We start from the raw sequence: 26111 nt of genomic DNA, 5'->3' as shown, positions 1-26111 counted from the left end.
AGTCGCAGACCTGAGTATATTATAATCCTCCCAAACCCCAGGGTCAGTGTGCTCTTCATTTAATATTGGATCTAAAGTAAGGATTTAAGGGGAGTTGACTGGCGGTCCAGTGGTTAAGACTTCATGCTTCCACTGCAGGGGGCATGGGTTCGATTCCTGGTCAGGGAACTAAGATCCCACATGCCATGTGGCATGGCACCCCCTCCCACCAAAAAAAGAAGAAATAAAGTACGGATTTATGAAAACTCTATATCTATATAGTTATATAGGTATAGTTATATAGATATATAGATTCTATAATTGTTTTAAGAAGGTCCATCTGTCTGCCATCCACTGCTAAACATTTCTTTAAGGTACTAGTGATAAACCTGAAAATTTATCCTATGACTTGGGGTTCTAAAATACAAAAATGTAACTCATCTGCTCTCCTCATAAAAGTCTAAAATACTCTAAAAACATCATTATTATTACCAAAGCATGAGACCAAACCATATTTTTGCCCATAGAAAAGGTTGTACACGGCCTCAATGAGCTCAGAAGTACTACATTTATTACAAATTTAAAATACAATCTTGCTGATACAGAAATTCAGGTCTTAGAGTCTAAAAACATGTAATAATATTTGGTACTTACGTTGCTACTCCTAAAGGCCACTGAAAAACATCCATGTTATTAATCCAGGGGCTGTCATATATTATGAAAAGTAGTTCCACAGAGCCTCCATTTCTTTTGAGAAACTGGTTTATCCACTCATTATTACAATGTTCATTTCCAAGCAAAACAACAGCAAGATGCTTGAGTTTTTGAGTTTGCACTAAATTTTGTGCATAAAGTAACCACTGGGTGGCATAAAAGACCTTTGCTTTTTCTCTTCCATTTAGAACGAGTACCACATTATTCTCATCAACAGAGAAGTACCCTGGGACCACAGCTGGACCAGTGATGAAGCTGTTAAAAACAAAATGAAAACAAGAGACAAACAAAAAGAGAACAAAAGTATTTGGTATCAGAAGTTTTAAATCATTTTATATAAAGTATATAATGAAACTTAATCCATATTCTTTCTAGAAATAATTTCTATAACACATGTTTTTTTGAACAACTTTGGATGACGGGACATAGATATAGATTAATGGGAAACTTTGGTTGTAGACAGATTAATTATATGCAAATTTGAAAGTACCCACAGGAAAAAATATTTACCTTATATATCTAATAAAAGTATAAATATAAAAATTTGAATGGGAAGATATATATAACAAATTCACGATAGTGGTTGTCTCTTAGGAGGAAGGAAGAGGAAAGGGCCTGAGGAACAATACAAAGAGAGCATTTATTGCCTTTACTGGAAATATCTAATTCTTTTATGAGGAAAGTTAAATATCTGAAGCAAATATGACAGAGAGACAGAATTTGTTAGTTCTAGGTGGTGGGTAAATGGGAATCTATTGTATTACTCTCTATTCTTTAAGGTATTTTAAAAATATCATAAAAGGAATAGATACATGTCATAACTCACATTTCATATTATGTGCTGCTTCGAACAACCAATACCATTGAAATATTTTACACGAATATGTATTAAATACAAAAAATACCATTTAACCTATCGTAAACTTAGTTACAACGGTCCTAGATTCTTTGCAACCTGCTCAAACATTTCTTTATAACTTGCTAGAATCTTTTAATATTTAGTACAAATATGCTGAAATCCTGCTTTTTTTGCTTATTGTTGGGGATAAAAACTAACATTATTAAATGCCTTTTATATACATGATACATAGGCACTCTGCACAGGTTATCCTTTAAGCTCCACAACAACTCTGCAGAGGAGATTAGTCCCCCATTTTGCATTTGGAAAATCAGGCTTAAGCTGCACAACCTGTGATGGCAGCATCACGTTTTGAATCAAGATCTAACTTCAGAGCTTGAGTCATTCCCATGACACTATGGTTAACAAGTACTTGAATTAGTAGATATTAGTTAAAACACAAAATATAAATATGTATTTTGTCTGTATATGTACTGTATGAATTCTATGACATTATTCTACAGTGATAATAAGCTACACGGATCAGAACTGCATTTTGAGTCTGCTTTGGACAGGAAGACGCCAAATAATTCAGTGATCATTTAGTAATTTAAGAGAATGGGCAGAATCTGAGGGGTTAGAAAACACTTTAAAGAGAATGATGATAATTATGATAGGTTTAAAATACTTATTATTGGTAGTACATGAACACTTTTTCTCTCCTTTAAAATTATAGGTGGGAATAGTTCTAATTTTAATGATCCACACAAATTAACAAAAGCATGATTCATTCAGGGCACATTTGACCCATCTTGGAATCTCCACAGCTCTCTTTTTGTAGAATGCTCTCACATTCCAGCAAGCAGGCATGTCAGCTCTTATGCTCTGACTAACTGGTTTTCTAGACCTCAAGGCCATGTTCAAGTAATAGTGAAAGCCCTGGGGTCAATGCTCTGGAGCTAAGGTATAGATCAGAGGTTCCCAAATTTTATTGGTTCCCAGGACTTTCAGTGTTTTAGTAATTTTTTCAAGCCAGAAGAAATGAGTAATGGTTCAGTTTTTTAAGTTCTTAGATCCAAATAACTTAGTATTTATGTCCTAAGAGCTTAGAAGCCACTTTAAAAATAATACACATACACTGAAGGAAAAAATAATATTCCTATTTCATTCTTAACTAACCACACATACTTAATAATGGGATGTGTGCACCCGTTGAGCACTACCCAACTTCTCAAACCTTGGAATCAGAGAGGACACTGCCATGGTCGCTGCCTGTTCCACTTTGATTTTTGCACAGTACTTGGATTTGATCACAGCAACCATAGGAAATCCAGCTCCACAAATGTATGACATCTCTGAAATGGATGTAGGGTGATCTAATGTTGAAACTGTGAACTACCTCAAACTAGTTTGCATGGTGTTTGACAGATATGAAGTATAATTGTGATTCCTACAAATATCTGTGGTGCCCCAGGGTGCCTTAGTATACAGTTTGGGAAGCACAGATTTAGGTAAAGAAAGTTTAGGGGTAAAAAAAAAATCCCATAAGATTCAGATAGTTGTGTGTGTGTTGGGAGGTGTGCTAGTCAGACTGCAGTGGGTTGAGAAGTGAATGAGAAGGGGACGGTAAGAAGTAAGTGGGGAGAAATGCAAATCAAAACTACAATGAGGTACCACCTCATACCAGTCAGAATGGCCATGATTAAAAAGTCTACAATTAACAAATGCTGGGAAGGGTGTGCAAAAAAGGGAACCCTTCTACATTGTTGGTGGGAATGTAAATTGGTGCAGCCACTATAGAAAACAGTTTGGAGGTTCCTCAAAAAACTAAAAATAGAGTTACCATATGATCCAGCAATCCCACTGCTGGGCATATATCCAGATAAAACTCTAATTCAAAAAGATACATACACCCCTATGTTCATAGCAGCACTATTCACAATAGTCAAGACACGGAAACAACCTAAATGTCCATTGACAGATGAATGGATAAAGAAGATGTGGCACACATACACAATGAATATGATTCAGCCATAAGAAATAATGAAATAATGCCATTTGCAGCAACATGGATGGACCTAGAGGTTTTCATACTAAATGAAGTAAGTCGGAAAGAAAAAGGCAAATACCATATGATATCACTTATATGTGGAATCTAAAGTATGACACGAATGAACTTATCTACGAAACAGACTCACAGACATAGAGAACAGACTTGTGGTTGCCAAGGGGCATGGGGAGTATGGGAGGGATGGACTGGGAGTTTGGGATTAGCAGATGCAAAGTATTATATATAGAATGGATAAACAACAAGGTCCTACTGTAGAGCACAGGGAACTATATTCAACATCCTGTGATAAATGATAATGAAAAAGAACATGAAAAAGAATGTATATATATGTATAACTGAATCACTTTGCTGTACAGCAGAAATTAACACAACGTTGTAAATCAACTACACTTGAATAAAATAAATTACAAAAAAGAAGTAAGTGGGGACAGTAAGTGTAGACACCTCTTCTGAAAGTGCGGATGAGAAGGTGAGAACGCAATAACGAGTGAAAGGTGGGAGACAAAGGAGAGCAAGGAAGTAACCGATGGAGCAAGGTCTTGGGATATGCAGAAGGGATGCACAGGTGGAGGGAGTTAATACTGAACACAGGTGAGGGAGATCACCTCATTGTCTGAGAGCTGAGGAAAGAGAGAAGGTTAGGTGAGGGATCACGTAGAGATCATGTAGGTAAATGTTAGAGGAGCAGCTAGTTAAGGGAGATAATTGTGGATATCTTGAGGAAATAGAGGCAGGGTTGTCTGCTGAGAAAGAGGGGGTTAGGCAGGTGTTGGGTAGTGGCCTAGAGAAGAGTAGAAAAATCTGCTTTTATTCTTTCTGTATTTTCTATCTTGAACACATACTAGCTATCCAGTCATGCAAGCTAGAAACCAGGGAACTGTCACATTCGATTCTTGCTCTCACCTAATAATCCTTAAATTCTGATAGTTTTGTCCCCAGATTTCTAAAATTCCTGGCTTTGCTGGAATACCACTTCCCAGTTTCATCCCTCATTTATATCTCTGCTGGATACTTATAGTTTCCTAATGCAATGTCCTGGTCTGCCTGCATTCAGCTGTCTCCTTCAAATCATTTTTCCACATGGCTACTAGAGACATCTACACAAAAAACATACATGACAATACCACTATCTAGTTTAATCATCTTCAACTGCTTTTCACTGAACAAGAATAAAGGCCAAGAGTTTTAATGTGGCAAATACAAGGCCCATGATGATCTGGCCCTTGCCCTCCACTCCCAATATGAGCTACCCTACCCCATCTTCATGCTCTAGGGATTCCGAATGGTTTGCGATTCTATGCACAACCCAAGCTGTTTATCAATTCTTAGGCCCTGATATTGCCTCTGCTGGGAATATAATCACTCCTCTTACTGCCTTCCTAAATCCTACTAATCTTTTAAGACTTAGCTCAGCTATCACCTCCTCTAGGAAGTCTTTCTTGATAGGCCCCATATCCCCAACTCTACTCATATTGAGTTAGTGGCCTTGCCTCTATATTTCCCTAACAACTAAGGAGTATGCACATCCTTACCATTATGCTTTGTATAAGGTATGAAAATTATTTATGTGTTTATCTCAGCCACTAGTGTGTGAACTCCCTGAGGCTAGGGAAAAGTATTTTATTCACTTTGAGATCCTCAGAGCCTAGTAGGAACTAACTAGCAGGCACTCAGTAAATGTTGAATGAGTTAAGCCATAATTCTCTTTAAGGGAGTTATCTGCTCTACCAATTTATTTAAGTTCTCCTACTGCATTTAAAATATGAATCAAGTTACAAAAATTCAATTTATTAATAAATTTCTAGCTATACATTTATTACATAAAGTAGGGCATATGTATGAGACATTATAGTATATTTATGCATGATAAAAGATGTATTTTAGTTTCCTAAAGTTATTAATCATGCATCAGTCACAAATATCCATTAGCTGAAAAATGAACATATTTAAGGAGCTCATACACAGAATTTTAAAACAGTGACTTGCTCTTCTAGATTTCTTAGCATATATTTAATAGTCAGAACTTCTAATTTTCAATATTTATTATTTTTCTGCTAGGTACGGTTGAAAACTTTCTTCCCAATAAGTACTTTCAATACTTACAAAGTCCAGAGAAATCATTTGAATATTGAGTTCTAAGCTGAATGTGAGCAAAATATATTTTTTTAGAATCCAATATAATTATTGTTTCATTTTTTCTAAAATTCATTGAGTGCTACTGAACAAATGCTATATGCTATTACATTAAGTGAGTTACAGATAAGATTAATAATTGCCAGCTAAAAGTCTAGCAAATGCCTTGATAAAGAATAAGCGCACAAGCTAAACCATCCACACAGCTCTCAGCCATTGAATTCTACATCATTTTTGGTTAATAAATAGTTTTAGAAAATAGGTATACTGAACCCATGAATGGCCCTTACTTTTGAATAGCTGTTGCAGTTCACCTTACTTTTGTGGCCAGCATCATTGCCATGACTCCATGCCTTCTGAATTCAGTGTTTATGATGGAACACTCCCACCCTCATACTAGCTTGGCTGGAGTGGGAGAATGGGCATTATGAAAAATTAACTATATTGTCTTTCTTTACCAATGAAAATTTTATTTGAGATCTGTATTGATCTATGGTCCAGTATATGACTGAAACATAGTGTAACCATTAATATTATCTATAAAAGCTTTCACTCACTGTAATGAGTAGTGAGCTCACTAAATTCTTATAATAGTAATATCTGGAAATTCTAAAAATAGGAATCAGACACATTTTATTGTGATCTTCAGAGAAAAGTTCAACTTTTTCATAAGGAGCAGATGCTCACTGAAAATATAATTGAATTTAGGACTTCCTTGGTGGCGCAGTGGTTAAGAATCTGCCCGCCAATGCAGGGGACACAGGTTCATGCCCTGGTCGGGGAAGATCCCACATGCCGCGGAGCAACTAAGCCCGTGCACCACAACTACTGAGCCTGCGCTCTACAGCCCATGAGCCACAACTACTGAGCCTGCGCTCTAGAGCCTGCATGCCACAACTACTGAAGCCTGCGTGCCTAGAGCCCATGCTCAGCAATGAGAAGCCACCGCAATGAGAAGTCCGTGTACCACAATGAAGAGGAGCCCCCAGTCGCCGCAACTAGAGAAAGCCTGCGCGCAGTGACAAAACACCCAACTCAGCCAAAAATAAATACACTTATTAAAATAAAAGAAAGTATAATTGAATTTAGATAACAACGAATAAGTAATTTAGCATCTAACTTTTGTTTTATCAAATGGGTAGACATTTATATATCTTATGATAATGCCTGCACATGCACATTACAGAATTCTGAAGGCAGTCTTTTGGGGCTAATCAAAGGTCATGATAAGCAGAAGACTCTTCCTAAGAAATTAAACATAAAGTTGCCCTTTGAAATTAAACTATAAATGAACATATGACAGATATGAGCAGAGACAGGCAAAGTTCCTTCAAGAGACGGAATGGGTGCCATACTAGCTTGTAACCTAATTGAACACATTAACATAAAACGTGTATCAAAAAGGTGTTTATTGGGAGGTATGTGAATGGAGAGATAATAGACAATAATGTAAACACAGAAAAAAGGAGAACTGAAAGGTAGGGAGATGTTGCAGTACCTATTTAAGTAACAGTAAAAATAATAAAACTAATAACAAGACTTCTATAGTGATCACCATGTGCCAGATACTGGTCTAAGCACTGTATATCTATGAATGCATTTAATCTTCAAAACAATCCTGTGAAATAGAAACTAATATTTACCTTAATAATTATTTTAAATTATTATATTATATTATAATTATATATATTATATATATATTACATTATATTATAATTATTTTAAACACAAGGAAATCCAGGCACTGAGAGGTTAAGAAACTTGCCAGGGGAACACTGAGGATACCCTTTCTATTTTCTGCCTCGGAAGTGCTTTGAAATTAACATTAAATTATATAAGCTCTTTGTAAACTTAAAGGTTTATTTAAATAGAATGTATTTATGCTTATTTAAAGGATTTTGATAGTATTTAGAAACTCTTTCTATATCTTCAAGATGACCAATTACTGCCAATTCACTTTTGGTCAAATAAAAATGAATGTGTTGGGACCTCCCTGGTGGCGCAGCGGTTAAGAATCTGCTTGCCAATGCAGGGGACATGTTCGAGCCCTGGTCTGGGAAGATCCCACGTGCTATGGAGCAACAAAGCCCATGCACCACAACTACTGAGCCTGTGCTCTAGAGCCCGCGAGCCACAACTACTGAAGCCCATGCGCCTAGAGCCCATGCTCTGCAACAAGAGAAGCCACCGCAATGAGACGCCCGCGCACTGCGATGAAGAGTAGCCCCCACTCGCCACAACTACAAAAAGCCGGCATGCAGCAACAAAGATCCAATGCAGCCAAAAATAAATAATAAAATAAATAACTTAAAAAAAAAAGAATGTGTCGAAACATTTAAGTTAGTACCCATGTAGCCTGATTCAACTCAAAACTTGTAATTTCATAAAAGTTTATTAATTTTGGATAAATTATGTATGCTACTTTCCATGAGCCTGAAACTTTAATAAGCTGTTTTAAAAAATCTGCTACAATAGTGAACTTCCTTGAATACACAGTTCTCTTAAATTCTAAAAGGAAGTAGCATTGTTATTTAATCATAATATAAAATCTCAGGTAAAAATTTCAGAAGGAAACAGGAAGTTAGTTTTTCTTTTGGGAGTTAATGCCATTTGCTCAAAACCTTTGCTGTAGTAACACTGTATATTAACTTCTCTATGAATTTCAAATAATTCTTTTGAAAATGCTAGTATATATTGTAGGTAGACCTAATAGACTAATACTCATAACGCGTGTTTACTTTTAAAACAGCAAAATGTTACATTTATAAGCATAATACACATTTACTTTCAAACACCCAAATCCAACTATTTTAAGTTTAGGATTATGTATAAACTCTTCAATGGGATTAGATCAATAGAAGCCTGGAGATAAAAGGAAAAATAATCATTACCAATGATGATTTAAAAGCCTGTTTACTTTTCAAGAATGATTACTTTGAAAAGATACATGCAATGAAATTGCTTTCCAAGTGTGTATACAGTAAATAAAGAATTAAAAGAGCAGCAAAAATTCAAATGAAACTGATATTAACTATAGCTCTTCCTCTTGATTTTTGTGAGAAATAAACGGAAACCTAAAGGAAACCATAATCTTTGGTTCACATTTTTTTCCCTTAATAATATAATTGTTAAATGAAATAAGCATTTTAAAATAATTATTTTTGGTTTTTATTTCAATAAGAAAGCAAAATCTAATAGAAAATAGCATTCTTTCATTGTCACAATATTTCTAAATAAAATGATCTTAATTCTATTTAAAAATCTTCAGAAAATATGCAATCACAGATAAAAAGTTTTATAAGAGTGTAAAAATGTCAATACATTGGTTTTATTGAATTAAAAAAAGATTTCTGAATATTGCAGTAAAATGGTAATCTATACTATGAAATCATGATAGAACTCATATATGAAATGTTTTGACAAAAATTTCAAAACTAATAGCAGTAGCTTTGCTACCACGTGAATATATAAAAATATGTGAATCTATTACATGAAGGAGAAAAATAAAAATACTTTAAGTTTGCATATTATTCCAACATACAGAATGTTACATGTTTATCAACAACCAAATGTTACAAAATTTAGAGCATGAACTTTTCCATATAATCAGAAATGTTTTGATTAAAATGAAAAGACACATCATTCCAAAAAAACCCCATATTTTGTAACATCCAATTTTATAAGAAAATGTTTAAGGTAAGCTTTAACTACAAATATATATACATGAGATTTATCTCTCCATCCTTCACAAGTTGAAGTGAAAATATTTTCTATAAATATTGATATATTTTCCTCTGATTTTTCTTCTAGTATTTACATAAAAAATTGTACAGCAACACATCAAAGGTTAAAGTTGCACAGTTAATACCTGTAATGTGTTCTTCCAACAACTAAATTTCCTTCTCTCCGCTGAGCAGTCACATCAGTGGGCTCAAGTAAACCTTCAAAAATATGCTCCCAGAGATACAAACCTGGTAATTAAAAAAACAAAAAATGAAAGCATTTACCTTCTGGTGTACTCTAGTGTGTGAGATGAATTTATGTTCTGCTCTTTCATATCATTTGATTAGGAAACCAGATTCTATTCCTCTTTGGGCTCAAAATCATCAATATGGCAGCTAATGTACAAGAGACTACACTCAGAGGTTGTCAGTGTAAAATGTGGGTTATATTAAAGACAAAAAACTCTCTTACTCTAAATTTGAGAAACCCCTAATCATCACTGGACCTTTACTACCTACCTTATCCTGAAATGTGTTATATTACAGTGTAAGTTACTGTATGATTAGGACTGTTTCTATATTATAACAGACTGGGGGTGGAGTCACCGTCTTGTGCCAAACAGAACCAGAGAAGCTCATGTATGTATATATACATTCAATATGTCAAGGAGATATTACCTCCTCCCCACCTGAACACACACCCTTCACTGCATGATGCCCTCTGCAAACAAATGCCACTGTGTCTTTTCTCCTTAGGCTGGCCCTTATGTTTTATCATGATTTCACCTGAATGAAAGCTCTTAGAGTAGAGGTCTCAGAGCTCTGTATTGTCATACAGTGAGGTAATCTGGAGATGAGGAGGTAATCAGGGAGCCCAATTATGTAAATGTAACTAAAAAGTTACATTGAGAGGTGTGTTTTGTTCCATTCTCATTACACCACAGTACTAAAAGACACACACAAAACCCATGTTTAAAGACTTGGCTAATCAGATAAAGCTTTCCAAATATGGTAGGCTGAGTAATGCTTTCCTCCAACCCAAGAGGTCCAAAGATGAAATCTCTAGCACCTATGAATGTTAACTTTACAAAGCAAAAGAGATCTTCTAAATGTGATTAAGATAAGGATGCTGAGGTGGAGATATTATGCTGGATTACCTGGGTGGGTCCTATGTAATCACAAGGGTCCTCAGGAAAGGGAGGCAGGAGACTGAAAATGAGGGAAAGAGATGTGAGGAGGAAGCAGAAGTCAGAGTGAGGTGGGGCCTTGAGTCAAGGAATGCAGGCAGTCACTAGAAACTGTAAAAGGCAAGGAAGCAGATGCTCTTCTAGAGCCTCCAAAGGGAATATAGCCCTGTGGACACATTTTAGATTTCTGCCTTCAGAAACTTAAGCTAATAAACTTATGGTGACCACAGTTAATAATACTGTATTGCATATTTGAGAGTTGCTAAGAAAGTAGATCTTAAAAGTTCTCATCACAAGAAAAAAAATTGTAACTATGTGAGGTGATGGATGTTCACTAGACTTACTATGTTGATCCTTTCACAATACATACAATATATCAAATCATATGTAGTACACCTGAAACATATTTATATAATGTCATATATGTCACTCACAGATCAATTTAAAAAATGTGTTGTTTTAAGCCACTAAATTTTTGGTAATTGGTTATGGCAGCTAAAGGAACCTATAGATTATGTAGCAATAGATTATGGTACCTGGAAATGGGGTGCTGTTGTAACAAATACTTAAAAATCTGGAAGTGCCTTTGGAATTGGGTAATGGGGAAAGGCTGGAAGAATTTTGAGACACATGATTAAAAAATACCTAGATTAGATTGCCTTGAACAGACTGTAGGTAGAAATATGGATGTTAGTGACTCAGTTCTGAGAACTCAGAAGAAAGTGAGGAGAACAGTAGAAAAAAACCTGTATCATGTTAGAGAATACCGAAATCACCATAAACTGACTGTTGGTAAAAATATGCACATTAAAATTGCTCTTGGTAGGGGCTCAGAAGGAAATGAGGAACATGTCATTAGAGACTGGAGAAAAGGGGATCTTTGTTATACAGCAGCAGAAAGTTTAGCTGAATTGTGTCCTGCAGTTATATGCAAAGCAGAACTTGTAAACGATAAACTTGGATAGTTAGCTGAAGAGATTTCTAAGTAAAGTGTTGAAGTTGTGGCCTGGTTTCATCTTGCTGATTACAGTAAAATATAAGTTGAAAAGAGAGACTGAGGAAAAAAACCGGTAAGCAAAAAGGAACAATGACTTGATGATTTCGGAAATTCTTAGCCTATTCAGATTGCAAAAGAGGTGAAAAATTAGGAGATTCACTGTCAAGAAAGCATGCTCTAGAGAGAAGGCTAAGGATGTAGGTGACATCCTTTTGCTAATGCCTGGTCAGAATACTCAACACAAAAGAGGGTTTTTTGAAAATATTAGGTGTTAATTTATGGATCTCCTTAGCCATCTCAGCAGAAGCTAGAAATAGAGATGGGATTTTCCAGGTAAGACGTGTGGAGGAACTCTTGTCTAAAAAAGCAAATCTTTGTGACATAAATGGGAGACCCCGAAGAGGCAAGAGACTTTTTCTTCCCTCTTGGTTTCCTGGTGCGCGAGGAGAGGGGATTAAGAGCGCTGCTTAAAGGGGCTCCACAGACGGGCGCGAGTCGCGGCTGAAAGCGCGGAGCCCAGTGACGGGCGTGGGACGCTGGGGCTGCTGCTGCCGCCGCCAAGAAGCCTGTGTGCGAGCGCAGGTCACTGTCCACACCGCCCTTCCGGGAGCCTGCGCAGCCCGCCACTGCCGGGGTCCCGGGATCCAGGGCCGGCTTCCCTGGAAGAACGCACGGCGCGCCTCGGGCTGGTGCAACGTCACGCCGACCTCTGCCGCTGCAGGCTCGCTCCACACTCCGTGCCCCTCCCTCCTGCCCGGCCTGAGTGAGCCAGAGTCCCCGAAGAGGCTGCTCCTTTAACCCTGTCCTGTCTGAGCGAAGAACAGACGCCCTCCGGCGACCTACACGCAGAGGCGGGGCCAAATCCAAAGCTGAGACCCAGGAGCTGTGAGAACAAAGAAGAGAAAGGGAAACCTCTCCCAGCAGCCTCAGAAGCAGTGGATTAAAGCTCCATAATCAACTTGATGTACCCTGCATCTGTGGAATACATGAATAGACAACAAATCATCCCAAATTGAGGAGCCAGGAGTCAGTGCTGTGCCTCTGAGGTGGGAGAGCCAACTTCAGGACACGGGTCCACAAGAGACCTCCCAGCTCCACATAATATCAAACGGCGAAAATCTTCCAGAGATCTCCATCTCAACACCAGCATCCAGCTTCACTCAACGACCAGCAAGCTACAGTGCTGGACACCCTATGCCAAACAACTAGCAAGACAGGAACACAACGCCACCCATTAGCAGAGAGGTGGCCTAAAATCATAAAAAGTCCGCAGACACCCCAAAACACACCACCAGACGCGGTCCTGCCCACCAGAAAGACAAGATCCAGCCTCATCCACCAGAACACAGGCACTAGTCCCCTCCACCAGGAAGCCTACACAACCCACTAAACCAACCTTAGCCACTGGGGACAGACACCAAAAACAACGGGAACTACGAACCTGCAGCCTGCAAAAAGAAGACCCCAAACACAGTAACATAAGCAAAATGAGAAGACAGAAAAACACACAGCAGGAGAAGGAGCAAGATAAAAACCCACCAGACCTAACAAATGAAGAGGTAATAGGCAGTCTACCTGAAAAAGAAGTCAGAATAATGATGGTAAACATGATCCAAGATTCTATTTCCAAGATCCAAAATCTTGGAAATAGAATAGACAAAATGCAAGAAACAGTTAACAAGGACCTAGAAGAACTAAAGATGAATCAAGCATCGATTAAAAACACAATAAATGAAATGTAAAATACTCTAGATGGGATCAATAGCAGAATAACTGAGGCAGAAGAACGGATAAGTGAGGTGGAAGATAAAATAGTGGAAATAACTGCTGCAGAGCAAAATAAAGAAAAAAGAATGAAAAGAACAGAGGACAGTCTCAGAGACCTCTGGGACAACATTAAACGCACCAACATTCGAATTATAGGGGTTCCAGAAGAAGAAGAGAAAAAGAAAGGGACTGAGAAAATACTTGAAGAGATTATAGTTGAAAACTTCCCTAATATGGGAAAGGAAATAGTTAATCAAGTCCAGGAGGCACAGAGAATCCCATACAGAATAAATCCAAGGAGAAGTATGCCAAGACACATATTAATCAAACTGTCAAAAATTAAACACGAAGAAATCATATTAAAAGCAGCAAGGGAAAAACAACAAATAACACACAAGGGAATCCCCATCAGGATAACAGCTGATCTCTCAGCAGAAACTCTACAAGCCAGAAGGGAGTGGCAGGACATAATTAAAGTGATGAAGGAGAAAAACCTGCAACCAAGATTACTCTACCCAGCAAGGATCTCATTCAGATTTGATGGAGAAATTAAAACGTTTACAGACAAGCAAAAGCTGAGAGAGTTCAGCACCACTAAACCAGCTTTACAACAAATGCTAAGGGAACTTCTCTAGGCAAGAAACACAACAGAAGGAAAAGACCTACAATAACGAACCCAAAACAATTAAGAAAATGGGATTAGGAAGATACATACTGATAATTACCTTAAATGTAAATGGACTAAATGCTCCCACCAAAAGACACAGGTTGGCTGAATGGATACAAAAACAAGACCCATATATATGCTGTCTATAAGAGACCCACTTCAGACCTAGAGACACATACAGACTGAAAGTAAGGGTATGGAAAAAGATATTCCATGCAAATGGAAACCAAAAGAAAGCTGGAGTAGCAATTCTCATATCAGACAAAATAGACTTTAAAACAAAGACTACTAGAAGAGACAAAGAAGAACACTACATAATGATCAAGGGATCGATCCAAGAAGAAGATATAACAATTGTAAATATTTATGCACCCAACATAGGAGCACCTCAATACATAAGGCAAATACTAACAGCCATAAAAGGAGAAATCGGGGCTTCCCTGGTGGCGCAGTGGTTGAGAGTCCGCCTGCTGATGCAGGGGACACGGGTTCGTGCCCCAGTCTGGGAAGATCCCACATGCCACGGAGCGGCTGGGCCCGTGAGCCATGGCAGCTGAGCCTGCGCATCCGGAGCCTGTGCTCCGCAACGGGAGAGACCACAACAGTGAGAGGCCCGCGTACCGCAAAAAAAAAAAAAAAAAAAAAAAAGGAGAAATCGACAGTAACACAATCATAGTAGGGGATTTTAACACCCCACTTTCACCAATGGACAGATCATCCAAAATGAAAATAAATAAGGAAACAAGCTTTAAATGATACATTAAACAAGATGGACTTAATTGATATTTATAGGACATTCCATCTAAAAACAACAGAATACACATTTTTCTCAAGTGCTCATGGAACATTCTCCAGGATAGATCATATCTTGGGTCACAAATCAAGCCTTGGTAAATTTAAGAAAATTGAAATTGTATCAAGTATCTTTTCCGACCACAGTGCTATGAGACTAGATATCAATTACAGGAAAAGATCTGTAAAAAATACAAACACATGGAGGCTAAACAATACACTACTTAATAACGAAGTGATCACTGAAGAAATCAAAGAGGAAATTAAAAAATACCTAGAAACAAATGACAATAGAGACACAACGACCCAAAACCTATGGGATGCAGCAAAAGCAGTTCTAAGAGGGAAGTTTATAGCAATACAATCCCACCTTAAGAAACAGGAAACATCTCGAATAAACAACCTAACCTTGCACCTAAAGCAATTAGAGAAAGAAGAACAAAAACATCCCAAAGTTAGCAGAAGGAAAGAAATCATAAAAATCAGATCAGAAATAAATGAAAAAGAAATCAAGGAAACGATAGCAAAGATCAATAAAACTAAAAGCTGGTTCTTTGAGAAGATAAACAAAATTGATAAACCATTAGCCAGACTCATCAAGAAAAAAAGGGAGAAGACTCAAATCAATAGAATAAGAAATGAAAAAGGAGAAGTAACAACTGACACTGCAGAAATACAAAAGATCATGAGAGACTACTACAAGCAACTCTATGCCAATAAAATGGACAACCTGGAAGAAATGGACAAATTCTTAGAAATGCACAACCTGCCAAGACTGAATCAGGAAGAAATAGAAAATATGAACAGACCAATCACAAGCACTGAAATTGAAACTGTGATAAAAAATCTTCCAACAAACAAAAGCCCAGGACCAGATGGCTTCACAGGCGAATTCTATCAAGCATTTAGAGAAGAGCTAACACCCATCCTTCTCAAACTCTTCCAAACAATTTCAGAGGAAGGAACACTCCCAAACTCATTCTACAAGGCCACCATCACCTTGATACCAAAACCAGACAAGGATGTCACAAAGAAAGAAAACTACAGGCCAATATCACTGATGAACATAGATGCAAAAATCCGCAACAAAATACTAGCAAACAGAATCCAACAGCACATTAAAAGGATCATACACCATGATCAAGTGGGGTTTATTCCAGGAATGCAAGGATTCTTCAATATACGCAAATCAATCAACGTGATACACCATATTAACAAATTGAAGGAGAAAAACCATATGATCATCTCAATAGATGCAGAGAAAGCTTTCGACAAAATTCAACATCCATTTATGATAAAAACCCTGCAGAAAGTAGGCATAGAGGGAACTTTCCTCAACATAATAAAGGCCATATATGACAAACCCACAGCCAGCATCGTCCTCAATGGTGAAAAACTGAAACCATTTCCACTAAGATCAGGAACAAGACAAGGTTGCCCACTCTCACCACTTTTATTCAACCTAGTTTTGGAAGTTTTAGCCACAGCAATCAGAGAAGAAAAGGAAATAAAAGGAATCCAAATTGGAAAAGAAGAAGTAAAGCTGTCACTGTTTGCAGATGACATGATACTATACATAGAGAATCCTAAAGATGCTACCAGAAAACTACTAGAGCTAATCAATGAATTTGGTAAAGTTGCAGGATACAAAATTAATGCACAGAAATCTCTGGCATTCCTATATACTAATGATGAAAAATCTGAAAGTGAAATCAAGGAAACACTCCTATTTACTATTGCAACAAAAAGAATAAAATATCTAGGAATAAACCTACCTAAGGAGACAAAAGACCTGTATGCAGAAAATTATAAGACACTGATGAAAGAAATTAAAGATGATACAAATAGATGGAGAGATGTACCATGTTCTTGGATTGGAAGAATCAACATTGTGAAAATGACTCTACTACCCAAAGCAATCTACAGATTCAATGCAATCCCTATCAAACTACCACTGGCATTTTTCACAGAACTAGAACAAAAAATTTCACAATTTGTATGGAAACACAAAAGACCCCGAATAGCCAAAGCAATCTTGAGAACGAAAAATGGAGCTGGAGGAATCAGGCTCCCTGACTTCAGACTATACTACAAAGCTACAGTAATCAAGACAGTATGGTACTGGCACAAAAACAGAAAGATAGATCAATGGAACAGGATAGAAAGCCCAGAGATAAACCCACGGACACATGGTCACCTTATCTTTGATAAAGGAGGCAGGAATGTACAGTGGAGAAAGGACAGTCTCTTCAATAAGTGGTGCTGGGAAAACTGGACAGGGACATGTAAAAGTATGAGATTAGATCACTCCCTAACACCATACACAAAAATAAGCTCAAAATGGATTAAAGACCTAAATGTAAGGCCAGACACTATCAAACTCTTAGAGGAAAACATAGGCAGAACACTCTATGACATAAATCACAGCAAGATCCCTTTTGACCCACCTCCTAGAGAAATGGAAATAAAGACAAAAATAAACACATGGGACCTAATGAAACTTCAAAGCTTTTGCACAGCAAAGGAAACCATAAACAAGACCAAAAGACAACCCTCAGAATGGGAGAAAAGATTTGCAAATGAAGCAACTGACAAAGGATTAATCTCCAAAATTTATAAGCAGCTCATGCAGCTCAATAACAAAAAAACAAACAACCCAATCCAAAAATGGGCAGAAGACCTAAATAGACATTTCTCCACAGAAGATATACAGACTGCCAACAAACACATGAAAGGATGCTCAACATCTTTACTCATTAGAGAAATGCAAATCAAAACTACAATGAGGGCCTCCCTGGTGGCGCAGTGGTTGAGAGTCCGCCTGCCGATGCAGGGGATACGGGTTCGTGCCCCGGTCTGGGAGGATCCCATATGCCGCGGAGCGGCTGGGCCCGTGAGCCATGGCTGCTGAGCCTGCGCATCCGGAGCCTGTGCTCCGCAACGGGAGAGGCCACAACAGTGAGAGGCCCGCATACCACAAAAAAAAAAAAAAAAAAACTACAATGAGATATCATCTCACACCAGTCAGAATGGCCATCATCAAAAAATCTAGAAACAATAAATGCTGGAGAGGGTGTGGAGAAAAGGGAACACTCTTGCACTGCTGGTGGGAATGTGAATTGGTACAGCCACTATGGAGAACAGTATGGAGGTTCCTTAAAAAACTAAAAATAGAACTACCATATGACCCAGCAATCCCACTACTGGGCATATACCCTGAGAAAACCATAATTCAAAAAGAGACATGTACCAAAATGTTCATAGGAGCCCTATTTACAATAGCCCGGAGATGGAAACAACCTAAGTGTCCATCATCAGATGAATGGGTAAAGAAGATGTGGCACATATATACAATGGAATATTACTCAGCCATAAAAAGAAATGAAATTGAGCTATTTGTAATGAGGTGGATGGACCTAGAGTCTGTCATACAGAGTGAAGTAAGTCAGAAAGAGAAAGACAAATACTGTATGCTGACACATATATATGGAATTTAAGAAAAAAAATGTCCTGAAGAACATAGGGGTAAGACAGGAATAAAGACACAGACCTACTAGAGAATGGACTTGAGGATATGGGGAGGGGGAAGGGTAAGCTGTGACAAAGTGAAAGAGCAGCATGGACATATATACACTACCAAACGTAAGGTAGATAGCTAGTGGGAAGCAGCCGCATAGCACAGGGAGATCAGCTCGGTGCTTTGTGACCGCCTGGAGGGGTGGGATAGGGAGGGTGGGAGGGAGACACAAAAGGGAGGGGATATGGGAACATATGTATATGTATAACTGATTAAATTTGTTATAAAGCAAAAAAGAAAAAATAATAAATAAATGGGAGACCCACAAGGTTCTTGAGAATGTTATATTAGCAGAAACACTGCCAGCTTGGACTAAAAGGGACAGAGACAGCTTGAAATGAAACAAGCATATTGGACTCCCAAAATCCTAACAGCAGGAACAGGATGATAAAACTACTGAGCTGCAAACACATGCTAACCTTCTTGAAAATGGAAGGATGACTTCCCAAGCATGGAGCTGAAAGTCCAGAAGTAAAGCTCTGAGCCACAGAGTACTCCCAGGCATTGAAACCTAATGGAGTTTGCCTGGCTGGATATCAAAATTGCTTAAACCTGTGACTCCATTTTCCTTCCATTTTCTCCCTTTTGGAATGGGAATTTCTATAACTGGTATCTTATGACTGTGCCTAGAGAATAGGCCGATGAATGAATGCAGTGCTTGATAAAGCTCATCTGGACACTTTGTGCCTACTGGATTGAAATGAGAAAATTCTGGAAACATGAAACTATTTAAGAAGTCGATATAATTAAAAACTAGACTGGAGAAGTGGAAATTTAAAGGAAGAAATTAATATTAGAGATTTTATAGAGAAAAAAGTTGCTAGAACTTGATGATTGGATGCCTGGGTCTGCGTACTAGAACTTCAGAGGTCAGTAGAAATTTTCAAGGATGTATATATGTATGTATGCAAGTGCCTATGAATTTATGAAACATCATGGGTCAGGCACTACTATTCTGTTTACTTTCCTTTCACCTGGTACCTTCTATCCATATCCCTTACTGTACTTAAAGCTAACTAATGTTTTATGGCCAAAGAAAGCCCCTTCTAACTCACTAAATTCTTTCTGACTCTTCTGTCATTGAGGGTCCCCCATTCTCTAATTCAGCATATCATATAACTTGGAACACTAGACTCTCATGAAACTCAGAGCAAAAATGCTTTTGTGAGCAAACAAGTTTAATCAACTACATACTATATCCCCTTCTTAGACATTCACAATTAACACTGGCATATTAAAGGCTCTGACAAAGCCCTGCTATAAAGAACCTTGTTTAACTTTGTTTAGTTCAATGTTTCCCAAACTTGTTTGGCCATTAAGGGCAGGGGCCACATCTTATACTTGTGCATCAAGTGTCCAATAAACACATAATTCCATGAAAATTCAGTTGACATAGGCATTTCAGTATAATTATGCATACACAACCTACTCTTTGTATTGACAAATAAAGCTGTGCTCTGCTAAAGACCAACAATAAAATATATGTGTGCATGTGTGTGTGTGTGTGTGTGTGTGCATTTACACAGATGTTGTCTAACAGAAAACAGAAATGGAATACTGAGAAAAAGTGAAAAAATGCATCAGGATGTCTTAACAAATGATGAAATAAATTGTAAATATACTAACAAAGTGCTGCTTACATGTCTTAGCTTTAAACATTAACTTACCAATGGCAGCTTTGCCCCAGATTTGTACATGGAAGTCTTTTTTCTCTTTTGTGGACTTATTTAATATCTGCAGTCTGTGTTTTTGCTCATTTTTTTCATCTTCTTCCCAAGGATTCCATTCTTCACTTCTCAAAGTAGATTGTTCTATGTTATAAAAAGAGTAACAAGTGTTATCAATAAGGTAGAGCTGCAGTTGTAGATAAATTCAAGCCATTTAAATTAGATGTTAGGGAGTTTTAATTGCATCCTAACTTCAATTTTTCAAAGAGATAAAGCAACAGAATTTGAACTGGTTAAACACTGTAAAAATAAAAAAAGGAAATCATAACTTAATTTTGATTGAACTGTTACCCTAAAAGAGCTTGATATAAAATAATAAAATGTTAACACGAGGCAGGAAATTCTCTCTCCCAAACAAAGCCTTCTAAAATGACTGGGTACAGTAATACACATCAAGTTACAAGTTTAACTTTTGCCAGTTCTTTACAGATCGTATATATGTAACACAACCTATACATAAAAACTTGACTTCAACATGAAAAGTGTCCCACAGTTTCAGATACTATTGTGCAAAATTCTGAAAGAAGAGAGAAATAAGCCTGAGTCCGATCCTGACATAGGTCAAAATACAAGAGAGGGGGCTTCCCTGGTGGCGCAGTGCTTCAGAGTCCGCCTGCCGACGGAGGGCACACGGGTTCGTGCCCCGGTCTGGGAAGATCCCACATGCCACGGAGCGGCTAGGCCCGTGAGCCATGGCCGCTGAGCCTGCGTGTCCAGAGCCTGTGCTCCGCAATGGGAGAGGCCACAACAGTGAGAGGCCCACATACTGAAAAAAAAATACACACACACACACACACACACACACACACAAGAGAGGGGATCAACACTTGGAGATGAAGCGCTCTGGCCTTCCGAAGTCACGGCAGGATTAGAGCAGGCTCTTTGTTTCAATATGGGAATAGATGTCCTTAAGCCAGCAGCATTCCAGCGAATCTCTGGCATTTCGTGACAATATCTTGGATTTTTTTTTTAACATCTTTATTGGAGTATAATTGCTTTACAATGGTGTGTTAGTTTCTGCTTTATAACAAAGTGAATCAGTTATACATATACATATGTTCCCATCTCTCTTCCCTCTTGCGTCTCCCTCCCTCCCACCCTCCCTATCCCACCCCTCTAGGTGGTCACAAACCACCTAGCTGATCTCCCTGTGCTATGCGGCTGTTTCCCACTAGCTATCTATTTTACGTTTGGTAGTGTATATATGTCCATGCCACTCTCTCACTTTGTCACAGCTTACCTTTCCCCCTCCCATATCCTCAAGTCCATTCTCGAGTAGGTCTGTGTCTTTATTCCCGTCTTACCCCTAGGTTCTTCATGACTTTTTTTTTTCTTAGATTCTATATATATGTGTTAGCATATGGTATTTGTTTTTCTCTTTCTGACATACTTCACTCCGTATGACAGATTCTAGGTCCATCCACCTCACTACAAATAACTCAATTTCGTTTCTTTTTAGTGAGGATTATTCCATTGCATACATGTGCCACATCTTCTTTATCCATTCATCTGTTGAGGGACACTTAGGTTGCCTCCATGTCCTGGCTATTGTAAATAGAGCTGCAATGAACATTGTGGTACATGACTCTTTTTGAATTATGTGGAGAAAAGACAGCCTCTTCAATAAGTGGTGCTGGGAAAACTGGACAGCTACATGCAAAAGTATGAAATTAGAACACTCCCTAACACCATACAGAAAAATAAACTCAAAATGGATTAAAGACCTCAATGTAAGGCCAGACTATCAAACTCTTAGAGGAAAACATAGGCAGAACACTCTATGACACAAATCACAGCAAGATCCTTTTTGATCCACCTCCTAGAGAAATGGAAATAAAAACAAAAATAAACAAATGGGACCTAATGAAACTTCAAAGTTTTTGCACAGCAAAGGAAACCATAAACAAGACCAAAAGACAACCCTCAGAATGGGAGAAAATATTTGCAAATGAAGCAACTGACAAAGGATTAATCTCCAAAATTTACAAGCAGCTCATGCAGCTCAATAGCAAAGAAACAAACAACCCAATCCAAAAATGGGCAGAAGACCTAAATATCTTGGATATTTAAAATGTGTTTTAAAGGTGTGCGCACCTGTCAGCCCCAGAGGTAGGGAGTGGGGACGGCGTGTGAGACTTGGGCGAGGACGGGGGCATTCATACATACATCCTCCAATCCCGAGGCCTGGGCTGGCTACCGAGAGCTGAAGGAGGAAAAGCGCACCCCGGGGCCCGGGGGCAATCCCGGACCCGAGAGCGGGACCGGTGGCCGCGCGGCTCCGCTAGCCCAGCCCCCACCAGCCCGCAGCCCCGAGTCCCGGCGCGCCGCCGAGGAGGGAGGGCGCGGGCCGGTGTCCTACCTCGGCCTCGCCTCTCCCGCGCCGGGGCAGCCCCCTTCCTGAGGCCCCGCAAAGACGCGTCCTGCGTCCGGCGGCGGCGCCCGAAGAAGACGTGGTAGGCGGCGTAGATGGAGAAGAGGCAGTACAGGGCGATAAGAATCGAGCAGAGACGCTTCCGAGTCAGCCGCATCCCACTCAGCCTTCCCCTCAGGCCACCACCACTGTGAACATGGGCCGGAGGTGAAACCGCCACCCTGCGCCGCGGCCCTAGCGTCGCCGGGGGCGGACTCAGGCCCTGCCGGAGGGAGGAGTCACCCGAAACGGACCCGCCCGCCGCTTCCGCCCAGACGCGCCCCGACCCCGCCCCTCGCCCCCGCCCCTCGCCCCCGCCCCTCGCCCCCGCCCCCGCCCCTCGCCCCCGCCCCTCGCCCCCGCCCCTCGCCCTCAGCCCCGCCTAAGCCTCTCTGCGGCTCCTCCGTCCCGCCCTGCCATCGGCCCCGCCCTTTCGGGGAGCGCTAAGATCCTTCTTGCCTCGGACTCTGGAATCGGGCGTTGGAAGACCGCCCCTTCGCCCGCGCTAATCCATGACCTCTGCAGTGTATCCACGGCCACTTTCAACCCTCCCCATCTTCCGATGTACAGAAAGACTTCACCATCATCTGACCTCAAAGAAAAAAACCCAAAACAGCACCTTAGTCCACTAAGGCCACAGGAAGGCATGGACCATGGCAGTTTTTGTTCAACATGTGATCTCCATCCCAGCCTGCGGTATTGACAGACGAATGAATATAAATGTCCGTTAAAAAATTTAAGTGGTGGTAGTGGCACAACATTGTGAATGTAATTCCCACTCAACGGTACACTTAGAAATGGTTAGAACGGCAAACATCATATTATATATACCTTGCTACAATAAAAATATGAAAAAAATTGAGTTTAATTACTATGATGTGACTTGAATGCACATAGGCATGCAGTCTTTTGTCAAATAGAGGCTGTAAAATTGAATGTTGTCTATCCCTTTTCTATGTCAAGCCTTGCTAAGTTGGGCTTTTTTTTTTTTTTTGGTCAGTTGTATCTGGTTTTGCTGTTCAACTTGTCTGGCAGTCTTCTTAGCTGGAAAGCTTGTAGGACATGAGTGTGGAGTAGACAGTTAGAGCTTTAAGCTGTTGTGTTCTGACAGATTCAACTCTATCCCGATGCAGTCTTAACATTTCTGGATAAAGTTTCCAACCTCTTTGCTGGTAAAAGCTTATCTTTAACGAATTGGTGTTTTTTAACGATTTTTTTTCCCTGTGGACCATTTTTAAATTCTTTATTGAATTTGTTACAATATTGCTTCTGTTTTATGTTTGGTTTTTTGCCTGAAAGTCATGTGGGATCTTAGCTCCTCAATCAGGATCGAACCTGCACGCCCTTCATTGGAAGGGGAAGTCTTAACCACTGGACTAAACTTCATTTGAAACAATTTTGCTAGATTGTATGTGACAGCTGTCATATCAGCGTACATTAAAAAAAAAAGACATCAGAATTGGTGAGTTTTTGTGTAGCCATTTTAATATTGAAGATGGAAGAAAAAAGCAACATTTTCGGCATATTATGATTTATTATTTCAAGAAAGGTAAAAATGCAACTGAAACAACAACAAAAAAAGATCTGTGCGCGGGCTTCCCTGGTGGCGCAGTGGTTGAGAGTCCGCCTGCCGATGCAGGGGACACGGGTTCGTGCCCCGGTCCGGGAGGATCCCACATGCCGCGGAGTGGCTGGGCCCGTGAGCCACGGCCGCTGAGCCTGCGCATCTGGAGCCTGTGCTCCGCAACGGGAGAGGCCACAACAGTGAGAGGCCCGTGTACCGCAAAAAAAAAAAAAAAAAAAAAAAAAAAGATCTGTGCAGTGTATGGAGAAGGTGCTGTGACTGATCAAACATATCAAAACTGGTTTGAGAAGTTTCGTGCTGGAGATTTCTCGCTGGACGATGCTCCACGGTCGGGTAGACTAGCTGAAGTTGATAGTGATCAAATCAAGACATTAATTGAGAACAATCAACATTATACCACGTGGGAAGTAGCTCACATACTCAAAATATCCAGATCAAGCATTGAAAATCATTTCCACCAGCTTGGCCATGTTAATTGCTATGTTTGGGTTCCACATAAGTTAAGCGATAAAACCTTCTTGACAGTATTTCCGCATACGATTCTCTACTTAAATGTAATGAAAACATTCCTTTTTTTTTTTTGGCTGCACTGGGTCTTTGTTGTTGCGTGCAGGCTTTCTCTAGTTGCAGCGAGTGGGGGCTACTCTTCATTGTGGTGTGTGGGCTTATTGCAGTGGCTCCTCTTGTTGTGGAGCATAGGCTCTAGGTGCACAGGCTTCTGTAGTTGCAGCACACGGCCTTCAGTAGTTGCGGCACGTGGGCTCAGTAGTTGTGGTGCGCAGGCTCACTAGTTGCGGCTTGCGGGCTTAGTTGTCCTGCGGCACGTGGGATCTTAGTTCCCTGACCAGGGATCGAATACGTGTCCCCAGCATTGGAAGGCGGATTCTTTACCACTGGACCACGAGGGATAGTCCCGGCTTCTCTCTCTTTTTTTTTTTTTTTTTTTTTATGTATAAAGATATTTATTTGCAGCATTGTCTGTAGGGCCCAAAAAACTAGAAACTAGGTAAATGCTTATTAATAGCGAAATTAGTAAATAAATTATGGTCTATCCACACTATGAATTAGACAGAATTTGGGCTTCTTATTTAATCTAGTAGTGATTATAAGAGAGAGGGTGTGTGGAATTTTAAGAGGTAAAGATTTGATTTGGCTTTTAAAATTTTACCTATGTGATGGTTGAAATGACATTCTGTTGTTTTAATTATCATTTCCCTGGATAATAGTGAGGGTTAGTACTTTTTAATTATATTTACTGTTTTTTTGTTTACCTCTTCTGTAAATTGTCCATATTTGTATACCATTTTCTATTCACTGTTTATCTTTTACTTTTGATTATATGACTTCTAAATTTACTTTCTATAGTAATCATTTGTTGTTTATTGCAAATCTATTTTTCCAATTTTGGCTGGTCTACTAAATTTATTTATATTATCTTCTATTGTAAAGACATTCTAAATTTTAATATAGCTAAATTCATCAATCATTTTTATAGTTTGGTGTGTGTGTGTGTGTGCATGTGTGTATTCTTTAAGAAAAATTTACTTGGCACTAACAACAAAAGGTCAGAAATAGAAATTAAGGAACAATTCCACTTACCATCGCAACAAAAAGAATAAATTACCTAGGAATAAGACTACCTAAGGATGCAATACCTATACTCAGAAAACTGTAAGACACTGATGTAAGAAATCAAAGACCACACAAACAGATGGAGAGATATACCATGATCTTGGATTGGAAGAATCAATATTGTGAAAATAACTATACTACCCAAAGCAATCTACAGATTGAATGCAATCCCTATCAAGTTACCAATGGCATTTTTCACACAATTTGAACAAAAAATTTTACAATTTGTATAGAAACACAAAAGGCCTCGAATAGCCAAAGAAATCTTGAGAAAGAAAAATGGAGCTGGAGGAATCAGTCTCCCTGACTTCAG

General features: G+C 39.1%; 1 protein-coding gene across 1 annotated transcript in view; it reads right to left on the bottom strand.

The window, feature by feature from the left end:
• RXYLT1 (ribitol xylosyltransferase 1) overlaps positions 1–22699 on the bottom strand; it is a gene marked incomplete at its 5' end in the record, with an annotated part of 33645 nt that extends 10946 nt beyond the window's left edge. The window contains 4 exons of the mRNA XM_079715254.1: positions 634–948; positions 9604–9706; positions 20112–20255; positions 22531–22699. Coding sequence (XP_079571380.1) covers positions 634–948; positions 9604–9706; positions 20112–20255; positions 22531–22699 — 731 coding nt within the window. The remainder of the gene's footprint in view (positions 1–633; positions 949–9603; positions 9707–20111; positions 20256–22530) is intronic.
• Positions 22700–26111: the final 3412 nt, after the last annotated feature.

Source organism: Hyperoodon ampullatus, assembly GCF_949752795.1.
Source record: "Hyperoodon ampullatus genome assembly, chromosome: 11".
Taxonomy (NCBI): Eukaryota; Metazoa; Chordata; class Mammalia; order Artiodactyla; family Ziphiidae; genus Hyperoodon; species Hyperoodon ampullatus.
Note: the sequence above shows the minus strand (reverse complement) of the source record. Positions and strands in the feature narration are given on the sequence as shown.